General features: G+C 35.9%; 8 protein-coding genes across 8 annotated transcripts; 1 reads left to right on the top strand and 7 right to left on the bottom strand.

The window, feature by feature from the left end:
• Positions 1 to 1,614: 1,614 nt before the first annotated feature.
• On the top strand, positions 1,615 to 6,938 carry LOC149735674 (lumican-like). Its single transcript, XM_089879143.1, has 10 exons — positions 1,615 to 1,887; positions 2,184 to 2,214; positions 2,275 to 2,404; positions 2,908 to 3,121; positions 3,893 to 4,053; positions 4,407 to 4,565; positions 4,988 to 5,092; positions 5,454 to 5,567; positions 5,890 to 6,023; positions 6,704 to 6,938. The coding sequence occupies exons 1-10, from the start codon at positions 1,800 to 1,802 to the stop codon at positions 6,816 to 6,818; spliced, it is 1,251 nt and encodes a 416-aa protein (XP_089735269.1). The 5' UTR covers positions 1,615 to 1,799; the 3' UTR covers positions 6,819 to 6,938.
• Positions 6,842 to 9,252, bottom strand: LOC149735673 (uncharacterized). Its single transcript, XM_089879157.1, has 5 exons — positions 9,006 to 9,252; positions 8,666 to 8,779; positions 8,472 to 8,569; positions 7,788 to 7,925; positions 6,842 to 7,405 (listed from the first exon to the last, which is right to left on the bottom strand). Exons 1-5 carry the CDS (start codon positions 9,192 to 9,194, stop codon positions 7,336 to 7,338), a joined length of 609 nt encoding a protein of 202 aa, XP_089735283.1. The 5' UTR covers positions 9,195 to 9,252; the 3' UTR covers positions 6,842 to 7,335.
• Positions 9,253 to 10,242: 990 nt separating this feature from the next.
• Positions 10,243 to 13,140, bottom strand: LOC149735672 (uncharacterized). Its single transcript, XM_089879153.1, has 4 exons — positions 13,010 to 13,140; positions 12,378 to 12,531; positions 12,080 to 12,208; positions 10,243 to 11,808 (listed from the first exon to the last, which is right to left on the bottom strand). Exons 1-4 carry the CDS (start codon positions 13,088 to 13,090, stop codon positions 11,348 to 11,350), a joined length of 825 nt encoding a protein of 274 aa, XP_089735279.1. The 5' UTR covers positions 13,091 to 13,140; the 3' UTR covers positions 10,243 to 11,347.
• Positions 13,141 to 13,671: 531 nt separating this feature from the next.
• Positions 13,672 to 16,103, bottom strand: LOC149735671 (uncharacterized). The gene is made up of 5 exons (XM_089879160.1): positions 15,491 to 16,103; positions 15,118 to 15,231; positions 14,963 to 15,060; positions 14,360 to 14,497; positions 13,672 to 13,944 (listed from the first exon to the last, which is right to left on the bottom strand). Exons 1-5 carry the CDS (start codon positions 15,695 to 15,697, stop codon positions 13,878 to 13,880), a joined length of 624 nt encoding a protein of 207 aa, XP_089735286.1. The 5' UTR covers positions 15,698 to 16,103; the 3' UTR covers positions 13,672 to 13,877.
• A 179-nt stretch (positions 16,104 to 16,282) lies between these two features.
• On the bottom strand, positions 16,283 to 21,253 carry LOC149735670 (methylcrotonoyl-CoA carboxylase beta chain, mitochondrial-like). The gene is made up of 9 exons (XM_089879137.1): positions 20,853 to 21,253; positions 20,258 to 20,507; positions 19,577 to 19,706; positions 19,106 to 19,275; positions 18,759 to 18,862; positions 18,104 to 18,291; positions 17,492 to 17,654; positions 16,959 to 17,114; positions 16,283 to 16,767 (listed from the first exon to the last, which is right to left on the bottom strand). Exons 1-9 carry the CDS (start codon positions 21,251 to 21,253, stop codon positions 16,611 to 16,613), a joined length of 1,719 nt encoding a protein of 572 aa, XP_089735263.1. The 3' UTR covers positions 16,283 to 16,610.
• An 83-nt stretch (positions 21,254 to 21,336) lies between these two features.
• On the bottom strand, positions 21,337 to 21,993 carry LOC149735669 (uncharacterized). The gene has a single exon (XM_089879162.1). The coding sequence runs from the start codon at positions 21,991 to 21,993 to the stop codon at positions 21,538 to 21,540; it is 456 nt and encodes a 151-aa protein (XP_089735288.1). The 3' UTR covers positions 21,337 to 21,537.
• On the bottom strand, positions 21,337 to 22,662 carry LOC149735668 (uncharacterized). Its single transcript, XM_089879163.1, has one exon. The coding sequence runs from the start codon at positions 22,659 to 22,661 to the stop codon at positions 22,224 to 22,226; it is 438 nt and encodes a 145-aa protein (XP_089735289.1). The 5' UTR covers position 22,662; the 3' UTR covers positions 21,337 to 22,223.
• Positions 22,663 to 22,730: 68 nt separating this feature from the next.
• On the bottom strand, positions 22,731 to 23,761 carry LOC149735667 (prefoldin subunit 3-like). The gene has a single exon (XM_089879161.1). It carries the CDS (start codon positions 23,671 to 23,673, stop codon positions 23,098 to 23,100), a length of 576 nt encoding a protein of 191 aa, XP_089735287.1. The 5' UTR covers positions 23,674 to 23,761; the 3' UTR covers positions 22,731 to 23,097.
• Positions 23,762 to 23,784: the final 23 nt, after the last annotated feature.

The raw sequence follows: 23,784 nt of genomic DNA, 5'->3' as shown, positions 1-23,784 counted from the left end.
CACTGATTGCTGGAATGCGACGCCGTGATTATAAACGAGCAAATGCACTAACGTTAATCTTGAACGTCTGGAAATGATTTGCCAATGCGGTCCCTCCAAAAGTAGGCAGAAACAAAGCGTCCCCTACAAGAGTATGGCAAACACACACGATTTTGGGTATAAATATTAACGAAAGCGATTCTCTGCCACAACAGACACAAAACTTTCTTTACACATATAGTCGGGTGGGGAAGATGGGACACTGTTTAGTCTATTTTCTCGTCCCATTTGGTAGTAAACAAAGAACATTCAAAATATTTTAAAATTCTATCCTTACGACTCCAATATACCATTGTTAATTGTTTAAAACACGATCAGGATATTTGAATCCTATGTGCTAAACGGGTCCCGTCTCCCCCCACCCTACCATATAATCACTTTTTAAAGCGTTTTAAAACACACGCGTTCGGCTACGAATAGGGAAAGGGAAAAACAATATAGCCTACTGTATACCGCATATAAACTATATCTTAAACTAGCTTTGATGTTCCGACATAACATAGGCACGTGTCGAACCCTCAAGACCTCTCTTCACTCGACTATTACGACACAAAGGGGTATTCTCACGCACAAAGGATAAACAAATTGTACCGCTGTACTCGGAACAAAATTCCTAGGATAAATTTTTCGGAGATTTTTTTACACCATGGTACAGAAAGCCGAACCGAATTTGGAATATTTTAACGGAACCAATTTTTCAACGAAGTTAATTTCATGCTCAGAAATGTAAACACAGAAGTAAAAACGTTTATTAAACATTTTTTTAAGAAATGTCAGTTGTTTTTTAAATATCCTTAAAGTTGTGGCAAAATATTCAAAAACCATATATACATACACTCACTCTTAGAATTCATCTATCCAACAAATTACTCTAAAAGTTTATTAATCAAATAACAAATTATAATTGTAAACTATAGGCTATCTACTATTTGAAACGAAGGCTAATTTTTCACACAGGTACATTTTTCTAATTCTAATTTTTTCTAAATGCTGATTATGCATAAGATGTTAATGCACCTATTAGCCATTGAACTGCGCAGTAGTTTTACCTTCACGTATATATACACGCCGCAAGCAGAAAAACACTTGGCGAGACTGACCTTGCGAACAGAGTGGGCTACGAACACACAATGTTGTTTTTCTGGAAAATTCGACGAATTCGCTTCCACCTACACAGACAATAACAACGGCTTTAATCTCCTGAAATTTTACGAAATCGGAAAACTTCGATTTACGCTTATAAGATTAAATTTAGATTTCGAAACAGAGAGTTTTTAAAAAAGGTGTGGAATTTTTCTACCTTATAACAAAATATTACCTATAAAATCTTATAAATTTTCGGGATTTAAAAAAAAGTTTTATTTTAAATTTTTGATTTACGAAGTTTTGCGAGAGATTATTTAATAAATGTTTTTGTAAAACGTTTTAAAGTTGCTCTTTCGCGCCACCGCGTGACTCACCTCGCGTGATGTTTTTATTCACAGTGACAAAGTCTCAAAATTTATTCATTTAAATCATTTGATATAGTTTTTGCATTTTGACAACCCAGACCCACTAAAGGGAGTGTGTAACCTTTGTTGCCAAAACGTGGCATTTACCGGACAATAAAGCCACGATATGCGACAATTGCGCTTTTGTTTGATGCGCACTGTTGAAAAGCCAGGCAGTCGAGCGTGCAGAAACAGCAGCCAGCGTAGCAAGCAAAACGACAATCGACAACGGCGGTAGGCAACTTTATTAGATTTGCAGGAATCCGAAAAATGAGAATTTTTAGCCAAGTTACTCTTTTTCTGTGTATTGCAGTTCTCTGTACGAGTCCTACGACTTTTGGATCCAGGTTTAAACGAGGTAGGATAAAATTAACCCGTTTTGGTAAATTTACGTACAAAATGCGCGCTAAAATCTCATAATATAACAGGGTGGGGAAAGATGGGACACCTTTAGCACATAATATCCAAATATCCTGATCGTGTTATAAACAATTAACAACGATCCATGAGAGTCGTGAGGATACTGTTTTATATTTCTTTAAATGTTCTTTGTTGACTACTAAATTGGACGAGAAAATAGAAGAAACAGGTTTTCCAACCTACTATACATTGTTTTTAGGAACACTGTTTAAATCGCACAAAACGTTATTTCAGGGTCACGAAGACAACCTGTACTGTTTAACAGGTAACATGCATTAAACCTACCCATACGTTTAGACTACAATAAACTAACCTTTTACCACAGGTATATATGTCCACCACAATGTGCATGCTCTCTGAACATAATTTATTGCTCTGGCAAACAATTGAATGAAATACCGAGTACCTTTCCACGCAGCGGGGAATTTCTACACCTGGAAAACAACTATATAACGGTGAGTGTTGACTCAAAAAAATGGAATGCACATATACTTCACCTGTTTAGAAGAAAACATGGTAATGGGCCAATTTCTATGGGTTAAGGCCCAAGACCAACTTGCGCGGTTCGCCGTAGGACCTCACCTGTGCTAAGGGTGTCCCGTCTTCCCCCACCCTCTATTTTTTTCTGCATTAACATTCCAAATCACATATTATAACATAAAATATAATACAGGCCTATCCTTAAAATGTTTTTTGTATATAAAGTAGGGTGGGGGACATGGGACAACTTTGCATTCTATTTTCTCGTCCCATTTGGTAGTAAACAAAAAAACACAATTAAAGAATTATAAAACTATATTCTCACGACTCTAATAAACCGTTGTTAATTGTGTAAAACACGATCAGGACATTTCGATATTATAGGCTAAAGATGTCCCATCTTACACCACAGTCACTGTACAATTTTTGCCAAATTATTTATGTTAAGCTCTTATAATTTAATGTTTTTGTTTCACAGAGGATACACTCGGGTGTTTTTCGTCATTTCCCGGCGATTCAAAGAATAATTTTGACGAAAAACAGACTTATCAGCGCTGGGTTGAAAGCAAGGAGTTTTGAAGGACTTACCGCATTGAAAAGATTGGACCTGAGTGAAAATAAGCTGACACGGTTTCCTAGATCTCTACCGCCATCTCTCGTCGAGCTTCGGCTGAATTTAAACAACATTACAAGTCAGTTGGTAACAAGGGTGAACTAGTAAAGCGTATAAATTTAAAAAAATGTATTACAACTTATGATATTATAGTAGGGTGGGGGAAGATGGGATACTATTTTGATCTATTTCCCTTTTTTCTTGGAACAAAGAACATTCAAAGAATTACAAAGCCGTTTCCTTACGACTCCTATTGACCACTGTTAATCGTATGAAACACGATCAGGATATTTGCATATTATGTGCCAAAGGTGTCCCATATTTCCCTACTCTACTATATATTAGGTCATGCATGTAAATAAAATGACCAAAATGATCATTATATATTTTGAGATTTTTAAGTTAATGCAAATTTAATATGTTTTAACACTAATAGTTTGGGGTAAGACGGGTAATGTTTTATTCTATTTTCTTGCCATTTAGAAGTAAACAAAAAAATCAAATAATTATATAGTGGGGTGGGGGAAGATATAGTAGGGTGGGGTAGGTGGGACACATTTAGCGCAGAATATCCAAATATTCTGATCGAGTTTTAAAGAATTAACAACGGTCTATGGGAGTCGTAAGGGTACGGATTTATATTTATTTGATTTTTCGCTACCGAACGTGACCAGCAAATAGACTGGTAAGATGTCCCATATTGCCCCACCCCACTATATAATCGTATACTATCCACTATAAAAGAGGGTTGTTAACTATAAAACACGATTAGGAAATATGGGATATTTTCTGCTCACGAAATCCATCTTACCCCACAGTACTAAATAACGTGTGTTAAATATTGTTTTAGAAGTGAAAAGAGGTGCTACCCGTGGTTTAACCAATCTAGTTGCGCTCAGTCTGTTTCGAAATTCGATAACCGATGCGGGATTCGAACCCGCAATATTAAAGAACATGACAGCCCTGTCTTATTTGGACTTGAACGAAAATTTGCTAGAGACTGTACCACAGGTTTGAACTTTTGGTATTTAATTGGACAATACCTCTAAAATGAGTTACCAACTGAATAAAGGTAACTTTTTACACATGTATACTTAACGGGTTTTGAGTTTTCTTATATATGTGTAAGACTTTTCGCAATGTAAACTAATCGAAAGTGTTATAGAATGTATAATTGGCAAACATAAAGTAATGCTATAAAAACACATTCAATCACTGTATAAAAACAAAACTTATTCGGTCATGACTATTTACATACCGAACAATTTGAACGCGTAATCATGCGACAGGAAAATATCTTTTGCCGTATTATTAAAAAGATTGAATAACAAAATTCCCGTATTCACTTTTTTACTTCCCACCAGGGACTTCCAGAAAGCCTTCGTGAAATTCGACTTGAAAACAATGGATTGAAAAACGTCACAGCGGGGATTTTTACGTCACAATCACTTCTTCACCATTTTTCTCTGAGGAATAATCAACTTTCGGACCAAGGAATAAATTTCAATGCATGGTCTAACATGGTAACTTATAGTAGGGCAGGTTATTGGGACATTGGAACTCAATTTTTCATTCTAATTTCGTTATTTTTTTCAATTAAAAAATTGCCATTTATGGTTGGGTGGGGAAATGGGACATGCTTTCAATATAATTCTCCTTTCATTTGGTAGTAAACAAAGAATATTTACATATTTTCACGAATGTAACCCCAGCGATTGTAAAAACATGATTTAGGTGCTAAAAAATCATCTTAAGGTGGCTGTACACAGTATCCGGCGTGCGAATTCGCTTGCGGAGTCGTATGCAAACCCGTGTCCAATTCCGCATGCGGCAGCAAAATCCGGACAAAACGGACGATTTCCAGATACTGTGTACAGCCACCTTAACCCTACAGACTACACTACTATACTTTTTTTCTTATAACAGAAAACAAATTTTATTTCAGAGTAATCTATTTCTTCTGGACCTATCCTACAATAAACTACGAACAATACCTCGAGGCCTACCACCGTCTTTGCATCAACTAATCATAGAAAATAATTTTATCGAGGTGATTTATATATAACTAGTTTTGAATCACGTAGAATATAAATGATATATAACGTTTGGGTAAAATGTTTCATTTTTCATTCTCGTATATCGTCCCATTCGGTAGTAAACAAACAAAATTTACAGAGTTACACAATTATACACCCGTACCTTCACGACTCTCAAAATGCGTTGTTAATTGTTGAAAGCACATTTGGGAAATATGGAACACCATGTTTTATAACGGTGTTTTCTGACCGTGTTTTTAATTAACAATTCCGTTTTAGGGTCGCGAGGCTACTACTGTCTCATCTCACCCCAATTTACTATGTATGTTCCAACGGTGGCGAAAAAGCCTAATATTTTAAAAATTCTTATTGTAGGAAATAAACTATGAAACGTTCATAAGCTCGTTGAATCTCACGCAAATTAAACTATCGTTCAACAAGATACGGATTATCACCCCCGGGTCATTTACCCGTCTTATTCATTTAAGGGTAAGTTTATTAAAGCATCGAATATAGGATGAAATGTCTTTGACTTATTTGCTTTTAAATTCTAGGCCGTTAAAGGTTTTATTCTAGAGCGAATTGGTTCAAAATACGTCATGGTGCTTTTCTAGCGTTTTTTTTTCTAGCATGTAAACAAGTTTTATTGATGACAGTTTAGATATTTGGTATATTGTGTTAGTCATATGCAATGTGACATAAACATTTTTTATTATATCTAAAGTCTAAACCATTCCTTCGCGTTCCTATCACTTACATATAGCCTACAGCTATCCACACATTTGTAATAAGTTGTCAAATCATACCTTAGTTTTTAGATCTTGCATTCAACAACTTGTTGTACGTACCCCGTGGTCTCCCTACCACTTTGGAAGCTTTGTTTCTTGAATCCAATCGAATTTTCTCCGTTCAAATCGACTCGTTTTGTCCAATGAACCCAGAAAGGTATAACGTTTACCAAGTTACAACTTTTTAGTTAACTAAAGTTAAGTTACTGAACTCAGTGCTAACCATTGAGTTGTCTAAACTGTCAGCCATATATATAAAAACAATTAACAAAAGTCACTTACTAAACTCAGTGTTTACTAAAGGGTTGTCTAAACTCTAAACTGTCAGCCATGTACAGAAAAAGCAATCCTTTACAAAGTTATATCATGGTAACTCGTAAGTCTCTGCGATGTGTACGAAACAGAATACATGCATTAAAACATCGGTCGTGTGCAGTGTAAAGCCAGATTGTTGTACAGTGGCGTTTCGCAGAGAAACACAAAAAGCGTTGATTGCTTTAATTTTAAGCGCTGATTTAATTATTTGCCCCTCTAGGGGAAAGGTCTGGTTTGCTTACAGATAAAACTAAAATTACATGTGCACCGTCTTTTAATAGGATTGTTTTAATTACACATATCGTACTGCTGGGTAATACGAATGTCATTAGCACATATTTTCCGATATTCCCTAATCGTGTGTTTAACAATTAACAACGCTCTTTTAGAATTGAGAAGCTATACGGTTATATATAAGTCTGTAAATAGTTTTTTTTATGACCACTAAGGCCCATAAAAAGGACTAAACATATAGACCATCTTACCCCACCCCACTATACGTGTTTTAAATGTTACTTCTAGGTTCGTGACGTCAAAACTGCACACGTTACGCTTGGATGGCAACCTGATTGACAGCAACGACCTCCCAGCTCTTGCTTTCTATTGTTTATCATCAATGGAAGTGGTTGTGACGTGAACAATTATGTGTGACGTAATTTACACGGTGGAAATGATATTTTTTATATAGTGCAAAGATGTTTCCCACAAACAAGTATATGTAATTGTATCCGGAAACCATGTCTCACTTTATAGAAATACAACGAAAAATACTCGAATAAAATACAACAACCATCACAATAACAAGAGTTAAACAGATGCGAAAAAAACAACTTGATTGATAAAACAACATGTATGCAACTTGAAGAAAAACAACAACAAGAATACAGTATAAGGTATATGGAACTTTATGGGAATCAGCAAGATGAACACATATAACACCAATATTTATTGCTTTCCAATTTTACAAAACGGCTTTAAAACCAATGTATAGTAGGGTGGGGTAAGATGGGACATGTTTTTATTTCATTTATCGTCCCATTTGGTAGTAAGCAAAGAACAGTTATTACAAAGTTAACCGTAGCCCCGCAAAATCGAATAGGAAATACGGGAATTAGGGGCTAGCGGTATCCCATCTTACCCCACAGTTCTGTATCTTACAGCTCTTCGTGGGTTCCTACGTATGAAGTGTCGCAGACACAAAGCTGCAACGACCAGGAACTGTCTCTGTGGAATTCGATATAATAATAAATAGTTCTTCAGGTGCATTTGGTAGTGGATCAAGCACGTCAAACATATATAGGCTTGTCTGAGACGTAAGTTTGACGCCCGTTTTGGTGGATTTTATATATAGTATGGGAGGGTGGGGAATTTCATTGTGAACATCAAAGAACTATAAAACCGTTTCCTCACGACTTCCACAAACCGTTGTTATGGGCTTTAAGACACGATCATGGTATTTGGATATTATGTGCTAAAGGTGCCTTATCTTACCCACAGTACTAAATTCTGACCACACTCGGTTAGTTTGCCGACTTTGCATTTATCAATAAAAATTGCATGCAAATACAGTAACGCTGAGTGCGTGTAGTCAAATACATATGCATACTTAGCCTTGTGGTTGTATTTTCCTCGTGCCCCTTGTACATATACATCGCTTAACGGGAGTAAGAACGGCTTGTGTATTTCGGTGTTTGGTGACCACTCGCAATTCCATTTTGGGCACTTAACGTGGCAGCATCTGTACCTGTAGAAAAAGATTGGCATTTTTTTTAACATAGCGCCGAAAACGTTACTTATACCAGCTACAGTTACCCACTAATTACAGATACGTGGTAACTCGTAAGCGGGCACGCGGTGTATGAATAAGGACATCCTAGTTATAACAATTGTGACTGCCCGCCACGCGAATGAGACATCTTATTTTTTCGTCCCATTTGAAGAACATTCAAAGAATTATAAAACCGTATCCCCACTGTAGTGTTCTGGTTTAATGCTAACGCCATCAAGTGATTGTAAATTGTTAATGTGCAACACTTATCGCCTCGTGTATGAAATTATGACAATAGATTAGGATTCTAAAAATACTGTAACCGAATAAGTGTGTAACTTCATAATAAACCATTTGAATCTGTATTCATCGGCTGTGATCGATACTAAGCGTAATAGAATACTACACCCACGACTTCCAAAGACCGTTGTTAATTGTTCAAAACACGATCAGGATTATAGAATATTACGTACTAAAGGTGTCTCATCTTTTCCCACAGTACTATAAATATCGTAAACTAACCAAAGTCGTGGTTCATAGTTGTCTTCTTCTGGCATGAAGGCACCCCAGGTTTGAAAGAAGCCGTTTCCAGGGCAAGTCATTTCCCAAACATCCTTTCGCTGAAACCAAATGAGAAAAAACAATTATTGTCGACCACACCCTTCTCGGTACTAGTCGAGATGCAGTAAGCTGAAACTATGTTGACAGAGACTTACCTTTGGGTTTCCAAGGTACATTCGACAAGTATCCTCATGGTAAGGTAGCTTGATAGGCTCGCAGACTTGATCAAACAGACGAGACCCCCGCGTACTGTTCCAATCGCTGAACGCCTATACGAGTTTAAAACCAAGTAACGCAAAATATTTAGGAAATAAGTTTAACGAAGCAGGGACAAGTTTACAAAATACAGAATCCCCTTTAGCAAACTCACAAATCTGTACTTGTTACATTGTTTGATTTAACGACTATCGTTTTGCTGCCAGTTTCCTTCTCTTCGTTGTTTTAATTGATCTGATCCTTTATTACAGTAATAAAAAACTGTTATGTTTAGTATACCTTTAGTGGTTTGTCGTGAAAAAGACAGCCGCAGGTAAAGTCTTCGTCCGTGTAACCGCAAAAACCTTCATTTCCTCGTCTTTTACATTCCAGGTCGTCCTCAGCGTCCTCGCAACGATACTTCGACTCCCTGCAGTTTCCAATAACCGAGACAGAGGCAAAAGCAATTAAAATCAACAAAAACTTCATTCTGAATATTTCTACCGCTCTGGCCCTCACAACGAATCTAAATTCCCAAAATGATTTTTTATTTATATAGTAGGGTAGGGAAAATTCTAATTCGCCATCCAATTTCGTATAGTAAACAAAGAACATTCGAAGAATTACAAAACCGTATCCTCACGACTCCCATAGACCGCTGTTAATTGTTTAAAATACAATCAGGATATTTAAATAATATGTGCTAATGGTGTCCTGCCTGCCCCCACCTCACCCTATTATAATTAATGTACGATTATTGTGGTTCGATCCGCACTGAATAAAACCATTCATGTATAAACCGCTAATAACCACAACAGGCACTGGTAAAGCGTCAACCGGTTCAGTTTTTATACACCCATGCCTTTTTCAGCGACGTTGTAATATCTATCATACAGATTACATATATTGAACTTCACGAAGCGGTCACACACTATATTCTATAACATAATTTCTCATGTGCTTCATTTTCACTTTAAACAAAGTGGTTATGAAAAGGACAGTAACACCTTAAGGCGATGTAAGCATTATCTAATCGATTTGTCTGAAATTTTACTCGGTATGTATTTGCCATCGATCAGCTAGAACTAATCTAATTTCGTTATAAAACACATACATACCAGACGAGGCTCTTTTATCTTATAGCCTGTGGTTTAACCGTCTTGCGGCAACACTCCATAATATTAAACATATTGATAACAACGATTTGGCGACTTTTTAAAATGGCATTCACAAAATTAAGAGAATGTATACTAGGGTGGGGGAAGACGGGACACCTTTAGCACATATTATCCAAATATCCTAATTGTGTTTTAAACAATTAACAACGGTCTATGAGAGTCGTGAGGATACTGTTTTATATTGCTTTGAATGTTCTATGTTTACTACCAAATAGGACGAGAAAATAAAACGAAACGTCCCACTATAGCTGCATTCACACAACTACGCGCATATATAAAAACTGATTTAATCGCAGTATAAAAATCGAATAAGGGTCGAACCACTGTCTTGCGCTTCAAGCGAACTTAAAATTATCCAACTTAGCGCTTTTAAGCGGTCCTGTAAAATGAACTTTATATTACAGCAGATTAAGTCGTCCGCTTCAAGCGCAGTCGTGTATATTTTAGTTTGAAAATCTTTTCACGCCACGTGACTTTTGGTTATGACCTCCTGGGGTTTAATAGCACGAATCGATATGATTTATTATATGAACTGTTAATATATTCAAATTATGTATTATGGTATTGACATTTGAGATAAATTTTACGTCGAAGGCTTTCTAAGAATTCTTCGATGCTAATTGTGTTTATATTTACGTAAATCGCACAGACGACTTTCACTTTGTGCTGTAGGAAAATTGATAAAAAGCGATAACGAGTAGCAATTTATAGAAGGATATATTTGACACCTAAAAGGCAGTATGTGCTTAATAACACTCTATAAATTTCAAACTAAGAATACATATAAACACAAACAAGATATTAACACCTACGCTTGGCGTCTATGTGCTTAATAATAAGCGGAATTTACTCAGCCAAGCTCGTAACGTTATAGCCGGTTAAACTTCAATGGCCTATATTTCACAGCAAAATCTCTATTCTTAAAGTAGAATTGTTTATAACACTTCCTCCATCCTACTATATTAATGGTTTATTCATTCGGGCGCCGGTTTAACAAAAAGACAGTGGTTCCTTTGCACGGTATTAACGTTGTTTGGTTGACTCAACACTTGGCTGCATACAGCAAATACGCACGTAATACACTGTTGGCATATTCGTATTCACCATGCATTTATACGTATACAGTAGGTTGTCGTAAAATGGTCTATGTTTTCTTCCTCTTTTATAGTCATATTTGGTAATGACAGAAAACTTTCAGATACGGGTATATAATCCTGTAAATAAACTTTGTTTACTACCAAATGCGACAGGAAAGTTAAATAAAAACATGTCCCAACTTTTCCCGCCCAAGTATATGTACCATCAGATTCCTAATAACTCATAGAAATATGACTGGGCCATAATATAAGTATGACCAACGCCACACCGTTGGTATAACCAAACTATATTACAAAAATTACAGCTAAAGAATCATATACATGCCGGAATGAAAAAAGGGTGCACTGGTATATATTGCGTACGCATTCAAGCCTTTAATTTGTGCCACAAACACACTCGTATTTTGTACAGAACCCAAATACTGAAATACATTATCGGGCACCCTACGCAAATGGCTATAATGATAATAGTAGTTGCCTGGTTCGGGTTTGCTTTCCAATTAAGTAACTCATATATCGCAGAATTAACGTTTGCCCAGTGCAGTATCAACGTAAAAATCACATAAATGAAATAAAAACACACTGCTTGGTAAATGTATGACGGTACAACCACAATTCTGGTAAAAAACAACTCAACAAAAGCTAGAACAGAGTTTATAAGGTGCACATGTATATTAAGCGCAGACTTAGATACATTTGAACCGGTAGCCAAGGCGTTGGCCCAGTATAATGCAGATACTCCAAATGCTAGGTTAATAAACATATTAAATGTAACTATAGAACAAAAGTAAAACAACTTTATCGTCTTCGTGTGCTTTTGCTGCTCGCCTGGAACAAAACAAGCTTCTATTTTGTGCTTTAACTAAATTTAAAGGCATGCCTGTTTTTATAAGTATACTTGTACCATATAACTACCTGTGAATGTTTTATTGTTTGTAGTAAATGTAACGTATATAAGAGACTCACTACACAGTCGTAAACACTAATATAGGCTTAGTGCCTTGGGAAATTGTGACATTTATAGACCTGGCTTTGACGTACGTGTATGTTATGGAATCAGTACAATTCTAAAGAAACACAATATCGAACCTCAACTTACTGTGTACACCAGAATTTTCTCCTGACTCAAAAACCGGGTTGACAAAGAGGGTTCCGGTTACATTTGTGGTCGGAATTTTGAAGTCCTCCACTTTATATTTCGCATACATAGCAATTATTAAGACAAAACCTAATGGAATTACATTGTGTCAACATGCATCCGTTTTAATATTTGCTTATTTTGTTTTAAAGTGAAAAGTATATGTTAAAACGCGATTGGGAATCCCTATCTTTCCCCACCCTAGTAGAAAAATTGTCTGCTACATCGACAATTATAAAAGATGTATTTTATTAATTACCAAAATATAAAACCATCACCAACTCAGCCCAATGTGTGAGATAGGCGTAGTAAAATGGATCAGTACTTAATGTCACATCCATGATCCACCAAGAGAATGTGTATATGAAAGTAAAGGTGCGGTATACCAAGAAAAGATTGGCGTTGTCGCTCCACTGTGGGATATAGAATAAAGTGTTGTAAATATGCTTAAAAGTGGGCTGGTCTGCCTTATTTCATTTCCTCTTATAGGGAATACTAGGAAATACATAGAAAAAAATCCCCCACAAAGTAACATATACATGGTAACTTGTAAGCCGGCAGGAGGTGTTAAACCCGTGTTATAACGACTTTCGTTTTCCGGTTACGTTCTTTGTTAGCTACCAAATGATACTACGAGGGAGGATAATAACCTGTCCCTATCTTACCCCACACTAGTATATACAGATGTGCGCTAATATAATATTTCAATATCAATATATGGTAGAATGGGGGAAGATGGGACACTTTTTTATTGTGTTTTTTCTTCTCATTTGGTAGTAAACAAATTACATTCAATGAATTCCAAATCTTATTCTCACGACTTCATATAACTGTAAAGTTGTCCCGTCTTCCACCACCCTACTATATTACACGAAACGGGTAACCTACTACCTGAAGCTTGTAGAAGAGATCTACTGAAGAATCTTCAAAGTTTGAACAACTAGATTGGCATAAAGTTATAAAACAACCCATGAGTGGAACTTAGTAAACATAAAATGAGCTTTTTGGTAAAATAAAGTTTGTAGTTTTAATATTGTATAGAATATCAAAAATAGTAAATGAATAGGGTATAGGAAAATAATAGAAAATCCGATTATGTATTGGTACAACGGTATAATATATATATATTGATCAGTGCATAAGTTACGATATACAAACTGTTAACTCTAGACCGTATATATATATAACAAAAGTTACTGAGCTATATGTGAGACTATAAAGGTAGTTCGGGGCAAGATGGGGCATGTTTTATATCTTATTTTACCGTCCCACTTGGTAGTATGCACAGAATATTTACAGAATTATATAGCCTAACCGTATCCTCGTCACGGCTCTTAAAAGTGTTGTTATAGTTGTTATAAAACACGATTACAAAATATGCAATATTGTGTGCTAACAATATCCATCTTACCCCACAGTACTATATATACCTATATCGATTTTGACATAAGTTTTTAAAAATCTGAAAATGTACAAATTAACTAACTGTCTTATTGTGCAACAATAATAATAGTACTCTATATAGACAAAATGCAGCGGTACATACAAAACACTATAGTACAACTTTTTTATGAATTTTTCCTGCGGTGGTGACAGTGTAAAGATATAACGAGTAGCAAGGGTATAATAACCACTTTTTATCACGTGGTGTTGGCGCAATAACTTTCTGCTTGATTAGTTTTTGCTGACAGATAGAAAATGCTGCATCATTCGAACTTTGATCACGATTTTAGTAATGTGATTGTGACGTATGGTAACGTCATAGTTCACCTTTGGAAGGTGGAGTAGGAACGCATTGACATAATTCAAGAGACCAAATGTTGTCCCTGTTAGATTGATAAACCGTTATGTTTTGTAAATAAAAAATTAATTAGTCCGATAATTTTGTATTTTTTACGAAGCTAAAGTTTTGGACTGACTGCCAACGTTTTTGGACGAAAAAAGGTAGCCTTCTAGACGTTGGCCTATATACCAACGTCGGCCTATACATGTCTTATAGTTATATACCGCACGTGAAAAATGCTAAGTTGGGGTAAGATGGTATATTTTTTTCATTCTTAATTCTTGTTCCCTTAGAGTAGTAAACAAAGAACTCTCAAAGATGTTCATAACCCTAGCCTTACGACTCTAAAAGAACGTTGTCAAACACGCTCAGAAAATATGGGATTTAAGTGCTAAAGGTATCCTATTACACCCCACAGTATTATATTCAGGTTATAGCCAATATTGAGAAATACCTACATCTTATCGTGTAAGTGGGTGCTTCTCACAGCTCGAACGTATTCGTCATATACAGGGACGTTGAAATCTTTTCTCGATTGAGTAAAAGGCGACCACTTGCAAGTCCAACTCGGACATTTTGCGTTGCAACATCGGTACCTTTATGGGACACCATTTTATTCTCAGCAGAGTTTGTATATAGGGTGATCCAGAGTATTTAAGTAGGGAGAAATTTGGTAAAACAGGAAAAAGTGACAAGAGATTTTGACAGTTTTCATATAGTTTGGGGTTTAAACTATTATAATAGGGTGGTGTAAGATCGAGCACGTTTCATTATATTTTTTGATATATTAGGGTGGGCGTGTCCCATCTTCCCCACTCTACTATATTGTATGGGCTAAAGTTGTCCCGTTTCCTACTACATATACCGTATCTGATTCAGATAGGAACAAAATAACACGCCTAGTTTAGTAAAATAGGAACAAGTTGGTGATTGGTTTAAAAACGACCAGGTACACACTCTTTTGTAAATTTGTAACGCTGTGGCATTAAAAGCCGTTGGGAAAAAACTACTGTGTTTTTACAATTTCAGTAGTAGAATCTTGAATTGTAAGACCACCTTACCATATTCTTGCATGAAAGCTACCGGATACAGGTGGGAATGCGCCCCAACTTTGAATGAAGCCACTGTTTGGACAAACCATTTTCCAGTCCTCCTTTTCCTTTATAAAAATCCCGATGTGTTTATTGTTGCAGTCATTTTTGTTGCTAGTACTTACGTTTGGGTTTCCGAGGTATAGTTTACATGTATCCTCATGGAAAGGAAGTGTTACTGGTTCACAATATTGGGAAAACGATCGAATTTGCATTTTAGCATCCCAATGACTTTGTACCTGACAAGGATTTACTGGTTTAATAATGCGCCGTGTTATGATAAAACAGCATGTTTATATCAAGTATACATCATATGACATCAAACTGTATAAAACTATATGTAGGCTAACGCAGCAGTGGTAAATTGGCCAAATTAAGCAATGTCGAGTAATGTTAAACCAGTTGTTCTATAACCAAAACTATACTCATAAGAATATGTAGCTACCCCCCTGTTAGCATTATTGGACGGCAATTTGTAAAATACATCAATTAACTTACAGAAGCAGGTTTATCATGAAACAAGCAGCCGCATGTGAAACCTTTATCTGTGTAGCCACATAAACCTTGGTTCCCACGCCTTTTACATTCTAAGTCATCGTCAACGTCCAAACACCTATACGCAGTTTCGATTGCAGAAGTAAATACGATAAGAAAAGTTACCACGAAAACTACTAAGTAACCGTTCATACTACCTGCATAGAACATAATAATGTGAAATTAACGAATACGCCAGCTATTCTGTAGTGTAAGAAATGCTAAAGCCTAAATATTATCTAGTCGAACAACTGTTGGCTGCTTGTAAAATACCCTAGTAACAGTGATACATTACCGTGTTGTTAAAGCAAGATATCTCTTCCGTCTACTTACGCAAAAAATAACGACACAAATCGTTCTGTTCACCTAAACAACTATGTACGTAATAGAGAACGTGGTAGAAAAAGACAGGAAATGCACCTACGTTTTGTTGTGAACATCGGTGCTTCAGTGGTTGTAGTAAAATGGCTTGATTTGAAAAAGGAACCAAGCATTTTACTACCATGTCCCTGAACTGGTAGTACTGTACTCCAAGCGGTCGAGGCACCGTGATCAGTGCTCTTGTCTGTAGCACAGCGGTTGATGGTTCGAGACTCGTCATTGATACCATGTTGGACGTGTGTGATCTTGGGCAAGGCACTGAACAGAAATTATTCAACCCAGTGATCTCTTATGAGTTGTCAGCCATTTGATTAAAACAACAAGTGTAATATAGAAGCATTTCTATCAAACTTGATTTGAAGGTTGCCACAATACTTTACCACCCTTTTGTACCACTTTATTTTGAGGAAGGAAAACCAATGATTCCGATAAATAAATATATCTATATGATTAAAAGCAGGTAAACATCCAAATACACGATGAGGAAATGTAGAGATCTTCATGTTGTCATCTTTGAAGAGTGAAGTTTGATAAAAAAACGTTTTAAATACAATTTTATCATTGTTATGTGCCAGAAGTTTGACAGTCTTAACCTGACAGAACCCGAAGTCCAAATGAAAAAAGTTCTTCTTATGATGTGTGATGGTTAAATCACCTCGTGTAATGGGTAATGGCTTCAAATGTAAAACATGCTGCAATATATCTACATTCTGAAAACGCCGAATTTTGTTCTGGGAATAGGTGCGTTTAACGTAGCACTTAAACTTAGCCCTACGACTGTACGGGTGTCAGCAGGGTCAATCACACCGTCGTCCCATAACCTGGCACTCGCGTAGTATGGGTTACCTTCTTTCTCAAACCTAAAGAAGAAAAGAGTTATCTTAATTGTTCTAATGCCAAACAATAATAAACATTATAAACTCATAAATTTTTGGGCTAGAAATGTTTTTAAGAAAAAGAAAAATATTTTTAAGAACTTCCAAATGAGGTAAAAGTTTTCGAAAAGAAAAACACGCTCAAGCTAACTCATTATATTGCATAGAAAACCAACCTTGCAATAATAGGATTCTTTAATTGATCTTCCTCATCTTTCGTGAACTCCTTTCCCTCCCTCTCCCTCTGATCCTTGGTGATGGTGGCGAGCACTGTGGCTGCTTGTTCTCCTCCCATCACTGAGATACGAGAGTTCGGCCACATGTACAAGAACCTGGGAAGTTACATGGGGGGTAGAATATGATGGAATGGTTTAGAAATATCTCAAAAAAACTTAAAAACATTTTTTTTTAAATTTAAATTTTTTTTGGGTTATTTAAGTATGGTTTATAGAAGATATCACAAAAAAGATCGTAAGCATTTGAAAGTCACATCAATTTTACTTTAATTACTTTGCTATTGCATGACTGTACACATGTTTCTTCGTAATTGTATTTAATGAGTCCAATAAAATCGTGTAATTTTATGACATAAAAACAAGTATTTTCAAAGCAGCACCACACATAACAAAAAATACTCCAAACTGCCACAAACCCTCATAAATTTCATAACAAAACAATACTCCAAATTGCCACAAATAAGTTCTCCCACCTTGGGTTATACGACCTCCCACACATCCCATAATTCCCTGCACCATATGAACCACCTATAAGCACAGTTATTTTGGGAACTTGTGCGCAAGCAACTGCCGTGACCATCTTCGCCCCATCCTTGGCAATTCCACCAGCTTCAGCAGCGCGACCAACCATGAAACCTGTTTATTGAATTATAAAGTATACGTATTGAGTTAGCTTGATGACACACAAACACAGTAAGACATTTTTTTAACAGGGACGCATTTGTTTATACTTAATGTGAACCTTAAGATAGTAAAAATTGGTTTTAATTGATAGCCAAAAATAGATTAGAAAATGGGGTATATATATTTTATGCTAGCATAAAATGGGGTAGCCTATATTTAATGCTAGCACTAAATAAGCACCAATAACGCTTTGTTGGACTAATGCACATGGCAGCCAGCTCTAGACACTTTGGTGCATGCTTTGTTGCTACTACTATTTATGGTAATTTAGTTAAATTAATGCTATTTTTTGGAATTACATGTGAAGACTGAGATTCTATTGGAATGTGACTATGCAAGGTAAAGGTATTTCAGCCAAAGTTAACCCCTTGTGGTATAATACTCCAGATTTTTCTTATTACCTGTTATATTTTGTAGGAAAAGCAGAGGAATCTTGCGCTGGCAACAAAGTTCAATGAAATGAGTTCCTTTGAGTGCAGACTCTGAGAACAACACCCCGTTATTTGCGATGATTCCAACAGGCATTCCGAATATTCGAGAGAAGCCGCATACAAGGGTGTCTCCGTACATCTTTTTAAACTCATCGAATCTGTGTAAAATCGTAAATTTAATTTTAAAAAAAAATGTATTTTTTTGAAATTAGAATATGAGGAATGAAAGAATGGAATATTGTCCTGCATGCCCCTATGTTACATTACTAAAAAAACTTTAATTAAAGTTGTATATTTGACAGGTTGTATATTTCATAACCTCTATTAGACATGTTTTTAGTTGTTAGCATTTACGTTAAAGTTTTCACAGCAAAACTATAATCTCTACTCTATTAGGTGCCATAAGGTAACTTTTCAGCCCAAATTATTATTTGTAATGCAAAAAACAAGGTCTAAAAAAGAAATCCGGTCCATGCGGAAGCACCCCGGATGTCGAGTAATGGGCCACTCCTGGCCTAATTCCTAGGATCAATGCCGTGCCACACTGCGGGACCTCACCCACATAGAATAGATGGTGAAATACATCAAAAAGATTAAACAATATTTAATTTTTAGATCATCCTACCTACTACCATCCACTATACGAGCTATAACTTCACGACAATCATATTGTTTTTTCAAATCTGTTCCAACAATACCGTATAACTCTTTACTGTCAAATAAAGGATCCTAAAAAATAAACACAGTTATAAGTTGCTATATAAAAAGACACACATATAAGATATAATATATATATGTACATATATGATCACTTTTTGATGAAATAGTATAATTTATAATTTGTGGTTCAACAAAAATCACTTAGAAGTGAAATATGCACCAAAATAGCCCTTTAACCATGCATTATAAATTGTTTAACATTCTAAAAAAATTAAAAAAACTGTCCAACAAAAATGATAAATATCATCTTACCACTGGTTTTTCAATCACAATATCCGGATTCTTTTTTAAGTTTAGATTTTTCACAATAGATCTTGCTATGTGCAAAGCATGAGGATCATCATTGGCGTAGTGGTCGGTTACTCCTGATGTTTTACAATGTAAGTCAGCGCCTCCTAATTCCTCCACTGTTACTACTTCACCTGGTGATATAGTAGGGTGGGGTAAGATGGGACATGTTTTCCTTCTAGTTTACCGTCCCACTTGGTGGTAAACAAAAAATAGTTACACAATTATATACCAGTAGACCCGGGACTAATAATATCCTAAATACCAATTATACTATGAACATTGTTTTATCTCAACACTAATTTTTAGATTCATTTTAACACTTTTTGGAAGCTTTTTTTTAATTTACCATATCTTTTAATTACAACTATATGGCATATAATAAATGACAATGTTTAAATATCAGTTCGACATCTAGTCAAAATTTATGTTTACCAGTTGCAGCTCTAACAAGTGGGGGTCCACCCAAGAAAATAGTTCCTTGGTTATGCACGATGATACTTTCATCTGACATAGCTGGTACATAAGCTCCACCTGCAGTGCATGAACCCATCACTACAGCTATCTGTGAAATATATACAGTACATTAAGGGGGGTAAATAATAAATATATACAATATAAAAGCAAAACTGCTTGTTGAAGTACTGCTGCCCTAATCCTGAATGAAACTTACTTTATCCTCGCGTGGCTGGAAAACGACAGCTGTAATAACACGGATGTTTATACACCTCGCGCCAGCTTACGAGTTACCAAGTATGTTACATTGTGCGCACTTATTTCTGGGGGATTTTTTCTCTTTTTTTTTAAATGTGTGGCTGATAATTTGAAAAACCCATTACTGACCAATGGGTTGGAAAAATTGTTATTAAGTGTCTTGCCCAAGGACAAATACACCCACAATGGTAGCAAAAACGAGCCTTGAACCCATTACCTCTAGGTTACAGGCAGGCGTGCTAACTAACCGTGTTCAGTAACCAATTTCAACAGGCCACAGAAAAATATTAAATAATATTGCATCTGATAATCAGTGAAATAATGGATTAAAAAAATCCTCTTAAACATTAGTGTATTTTTTAAAAAAACCTTAAAAAAATAGGTGAATTAAATATATTTGACCTGGGACATTCCAGCAGCAGACATGGTCGCTTGGTTATAAAAAATCCTCCCAAAGTGATCTCGATCCGGGAAGACATCCGCTTGTCTCGGAAGATTTGCTCCTCCGGAGTCAACCAGGTAGACACAAGTGAGGTTGTTTTCTCTCGCGATCGCTTGTGCACGAAGATGCTTTTGGACTGTGATTGGATAATATGATCCACCTTTTACCGTTGCGTCATTCGCTACTATCATGCACTCTGTTCCAGCAATTCTAGGGAAAATTTAAATTTAGGAATATATATCTATAGCGTGTTAAATCTGGTCTGCTTTAAACAGATAAATTTGACTTATTTATTAGCATTCTATGTGGCAGGGCAATGACACTTGTTATAACAAGTTTTTTTGTATATACATACACACCACAAATGACCACATGTCTCTTTACAAGGCACATCGTGGGTGACAAATTTTTTTGGATGCAACAAGCGACAGTTATAACTTATTATCTTTTAGGCAAATTTGAGTTGTTACTCCACCTAACTGAAACCTCAAACATATTATACTGCAAGTGTATAACTAACTACAAGTATAGTTAAAATATTATAAAAATACCTACTTTCCAATCCCAGTAATGATACCACCAGCCGGTACTTCTTCCTTTCCATACAAATCATACCCAGCAAGCTGTGAAAACTCCAGGAAAGCTGACCCCGGATCTGTTAACAATTTAATTCGGTCTCGAACTAATAATTTCCCCTTGGATGTGTGCCTTTCTCTTGATTTATCGTTACCCCCTAAGGAAATTTTCTCAGTTTTGTTCCGAAGTTCACCAACAAGTTTTGACATGTCATCGTAGTTTTTCTTGTAAGAATCTGATTTTACATCTTGTTCTGTTCCGATAGGTATTACCCAGTCTCGACATGCTGCAGGGGTGGTGTAAATATTTCGGAGTCTTATAACATGCCTGTTGAGGCTAAATGACTTTAGAATGAAACCGCTTGCTTTTAGTGCTGCCATGGCTCGAAATTTTAAGATTTCCTTACAAAATCGGTCTTATTCCATTATAAATTATACTAGATAAACAAAACTGTATTGCACGCTTCTGTAAAATAAAAAAGTGCCTAACAAATAATACCAGTAACTCAAGCAGTTACGACAAACGATCAAACACAATGTAAAATCTCTTGGAAAGAAATCATTGAAAAGTAATGCAAGAAAACACACAGGATGTATGGTGCAACTAGAACACTATGCAAACAAAGGTCATGTAGGCAGTACAGCTCATAGCGCATGTTGTACTATTAAAAAGATAAGCCCATGCTTCCATACTTTGATTGTGTATAAGTTTGTTTTATTCTTAGCAATGAGGTTATTTGCTTAAATTGTGATTTTGTCATTTCAAGATTTTCTATTACACTAGCCATAGATACATTTTCATGTTCCAGCCGGCAAAGCATGGTTTTCATATTGTTTAACACAGTAAGTGCTTTAAGCTGGGTTTTGGTCAGCTTTTCAGTTTGGTTAAGTATAAACAATGTAGTAGTGCAAAATCCAAGGTAAAAAGCAATTTCCTTTGCCACCTCTGCACCCTTGCTTTTGCCCAGCGATTCCCCCTCTTTAAGACCAACAAGTTTGCCTTCTTCTACACCATTTTTGAACCCCTGCTCCATCATTCGATTTTCTATCATGACAATGCTATCGAATGGGTCATCTTCTGATAGGTTGGCTTTAGTCACATGATCTACTTCACACGACATAATGAATATTATTCAAAAATATGCTGTTGAAAACTAAATAAAACTTAACTCTTCTAATAAAATTAAGTAAAGATAATATTAAACAAGTTATACCATTAATACCATACTGATATTACAGAAAGTATTACATGGTGGTCAGTTTAACATAAGCAGCATTGATAAATGAGTGGCAAAAAGGAGTAAATTCAAGTTGAAAATAATTTAAATTTAATGATTTCCATATTGTCAACCTATTTTGAATCCTCTTTAGTGGAATCTTTCTTAAATATTTTTGTTAAAAAGCTTTTTTTAGGTTGTTTTTCATCACTTTCTAAGACAGACTCGGGAACAGTTTCTAACGGGACATTCTGTAACTCCGCTTCAATAGCAGGGGCATAAAATGCGTCAAACAAATCTTTAGCTTGCGTGGGTGGCTGATGTATCCCTTCAGCCCGATAAGTAACATAAGGTTTCAACGAAAAATCCTTCAGATCAGGAACCACAACTTCCGGAACGCGATCCCGGACTGGAATCCTTCGACCATCTTCTTCAACCTCCTCATCCAGCTCTCCGAAGGTCATCGGCCATAGATATAGCTCCTTTTTCCTCCGCATGTTTCTTCCCTCCATTGGACGACGAAAACTGCTCTTCGGATACATTCGTTGAAGAAGAGCAAGAGTTAACCGCATTTTACAAGTCTTTAGTTTTTTTTGGCAAATTTTTGGTAAATTTAAAAGTAAACCTAGCTGTTTAAAGACCTAAATACAAATCCAAACAGTTACAATTTTATCTAATACCTTATATATTAAGTAATTATGTTAGTTCAATACCTTACTGCATGAACGTATAATATCAAAACAAAACTGAAACACATGCAACAGGATTGTTTTAAACCAATATTACGCCATTTTTCTTAGAACTTGCAAAAACATGCATACATGCTTCAAAAGTTAGAGAGAACTTAATATTTTATGGAACATTTTCAGCGACACTCTATGTGTTGTTCATGTGAACCACTGTTATAAAACAGCTATGGTCAATTTATATGGGACAATTACGCCCACTTTGCAGGTTTTTTTCAACGTAAAATAACTACAGCAAACACAAAACACAAATTTTAATATCTTATTTTGAGTCTGAGCCATTAGTGGTGGCTTTAGCAGCTCTTCTTTGTTTAACATTCCAGTTGTACAAGCGGGCTAACATGACTTCAGTAGTGGTAAACTGGTCTCTCAGGTATTCTAAATCTTTGTTGACGGAATCTAAATGAGAAATAGCAGTAGTGTAATTCTTATTCAAAACCCCGAGTGCCTCCTCTATGCTGTACGAGAGCATGACATTTGCACCAAGCCATAAGCAAACTTCTTTAGTGGGGGGAATCTTTGCTTTAGCGTGGAGAGCACCTGAAAGAAAAAAGTTTGTCGTCATTGTGGTGTCTGTGCCTTCTATACTCTTCATGTGCTTAACAATATCCAGGGAGGACTTCAAATCCGGGATTTGCTGCTTCAGTCTCTGCTTTTTCTGCAGCAGATTTACTTCCATGAGTTTATATTTCTGATAATTTTCCTCCAACTTTTTGAGTGCTTCTTCACAGGTACAGGAGCCTTGTTCTTTCAAATATTTTGCAACATCTTCAACGAAGACAGCTTCTGGGATTCCAAGATGGGGTTTTGATTCAACAACTTTACTGTCACCTTCCATTTTAATTATAAAATCAAAGTATGTAATACTTTATATTGTTTACTATAATTTCTTACACTGCTTTCTGTTAGAAAGTTAATCATGTTAGAATTTGACATAGTATTACATAAT

This window comes from Ciona robusta, chromosome 5 (genome assembly GCF_009617815.1).
Source record: "Ciona robusta chromosome 5, ASM961781v2".
NCBI classification, from domain to species: domain Eukaryota; kingdom Metazoa; phylum Chordata; class Ascidiacea; order Phlebobranchia; family Cionidae; genus Ciona; species Ciona robusta.
This window is presented reverse-complemented; position numbering and strand designations above follow the sequence as displayed.

What these genes read in the sequence shown, in the direction of transcription:
- LOC149735674 (XM_089879143.1), top strand. Translation starts at nt 1,800, where the DNA reads ATGAGAATTTTTAGCCAAGTTACTCTTTTTCTGTGTATTGCAGTTCTC. An exon ending in TGCTAGAGACTGTACCACAG is followed by an intron (nt 4,054 to 4,406) that starts GTTTGAACTTTT and finishes ACTTCCCACCAG; the next exon opens with GGACTTCCAGAAAGCCTTCG. An exon ending in TAGAAAATAATTTTATCGAG is followed by an intron (nt 5,093 to 5,453) that starts GTGATTTATATA and finishes TTCTTATTGTAG; the next exon opens with GAAATAAACTATGAAACGTT.
- LOC149735673 (XM_089879157.1), bottom strand. Translation starts at nt 9,194, where the DNA reads ATGAAGTTTTTGTTGATTTTAATTGCTTTTGCCTCTGTCTCGGTTATT. An exon ending in TGTACCTTGGAAACCCAAAG is followed by an intron (nt 8,570 to 8,665) that starts GTAAGTCTCTGT and finishes ATTTGGTTTCAG; the next exon opens with CGAAAGGATGTTTGGGAAAT. An exon ending in AACTATGAACCACGACTTTG is followed by an intron (nt 7,926 to 8,471) that starts GTTAGTTTACGA and finishes CTTTTTCTACAG; the next exon opens with GTACAGATGCTGCCACGTTA.
- LOC149735672 (XM_089879153.1), bottom strand. Translation starts at nt 13,090, where the DNA reads ATGGGTTGTTTTATAACTTTATGCCAATCTAGTTGTTCAAACTTTGAA. An exon ending in ATCTCTTCTACAAGCTTCAG is followed by an intron (nt 12,532 to 13,009) that starts GTAGTAGGTTAC and finishes TATATCCCACAG; the next exon opens with TGGAGCGACAACGCCAATCT. An exon ending in GGTGATGGTTTTATATTTTG is followed by an intron (nt 12,209 to 12,377) that starts GTAATTAATAAA and finishes TAATTCCATTAG; the next exon opens with GTTTTGTCTTAATAATTGCT.
- LOC149735671 (XM_089879160.1), bottom strand. Translation starts at nt 15,697, where the DNA reads ATGTTCTATGCAGGTAGTATGAACGGTTACTTAGTAGTTTTCGTGGTA. An exon ending in TATACCTCGGAAACCCAAAC is followed by an intron (nt 15,061 to 15,117) that starts GTAAGTACTAGC and finishes ATTTTTATAAAG; the next exon opens with GAAAAGGAGGACTGGAAAAT. An exon ending in AGCTTTCATGCAAGAATATG is followed by an intron (nt 14,498 to 14,962) that starts GTAAGGTGGTCT and finishes TGTCCCATAAAG; the next exon opens with GTACCGATGTTGCAACGCAA.
- LOC149735670 (XM_089879137.1), bottom strand. Translation starts at nt 21,253, where the DNA reads ATGGCAGCACTAAAAGCAAGCGGTTTCATTCTAAAGTCATTTAGCCTC. An exon ending in TTGTGATTGAAAAACCAGTG is followed by an intron (nt 18,863 to 19,105) that starts GTAAGATGATAT and finishes TTTATTTTTTAG; the next exon opens with GATCCTTTATTTGACAGTAA. An exon ending in GGGAGGTCGTATAACCCAAG is followed by an intron (nt 17,115 to 17,491) that starts GTGGGAGAACTT and finishes GTAACTTCCCAG; the next exon opens with GTTCTTGTACATGTGGCCGA.
- LOC149735669 (XM_089879162.1), bottom strand. Translation starts at nt 21,993, where the DNA reads ATGTCGTGTGAAGTAGATCATGTGACTAAAGCCAACCTATCAGAAGAT.
- LOC149735668 (XM_089879163.1), bottom strand. Translation starts at nt 22,661, where the DNA reads ATGCGGTTAACTCTTGCTCTTCTTCAACGAATGTATCCGAAGAGCAGT.
- LOC149735667 (XM_089879161.1), bottom strand. Translation starts at nt 23,673, where the DNA reads ATGGAAGGTGACAGTAAAGTTGTTGAATCAAAACCCCATCTTGGAATC.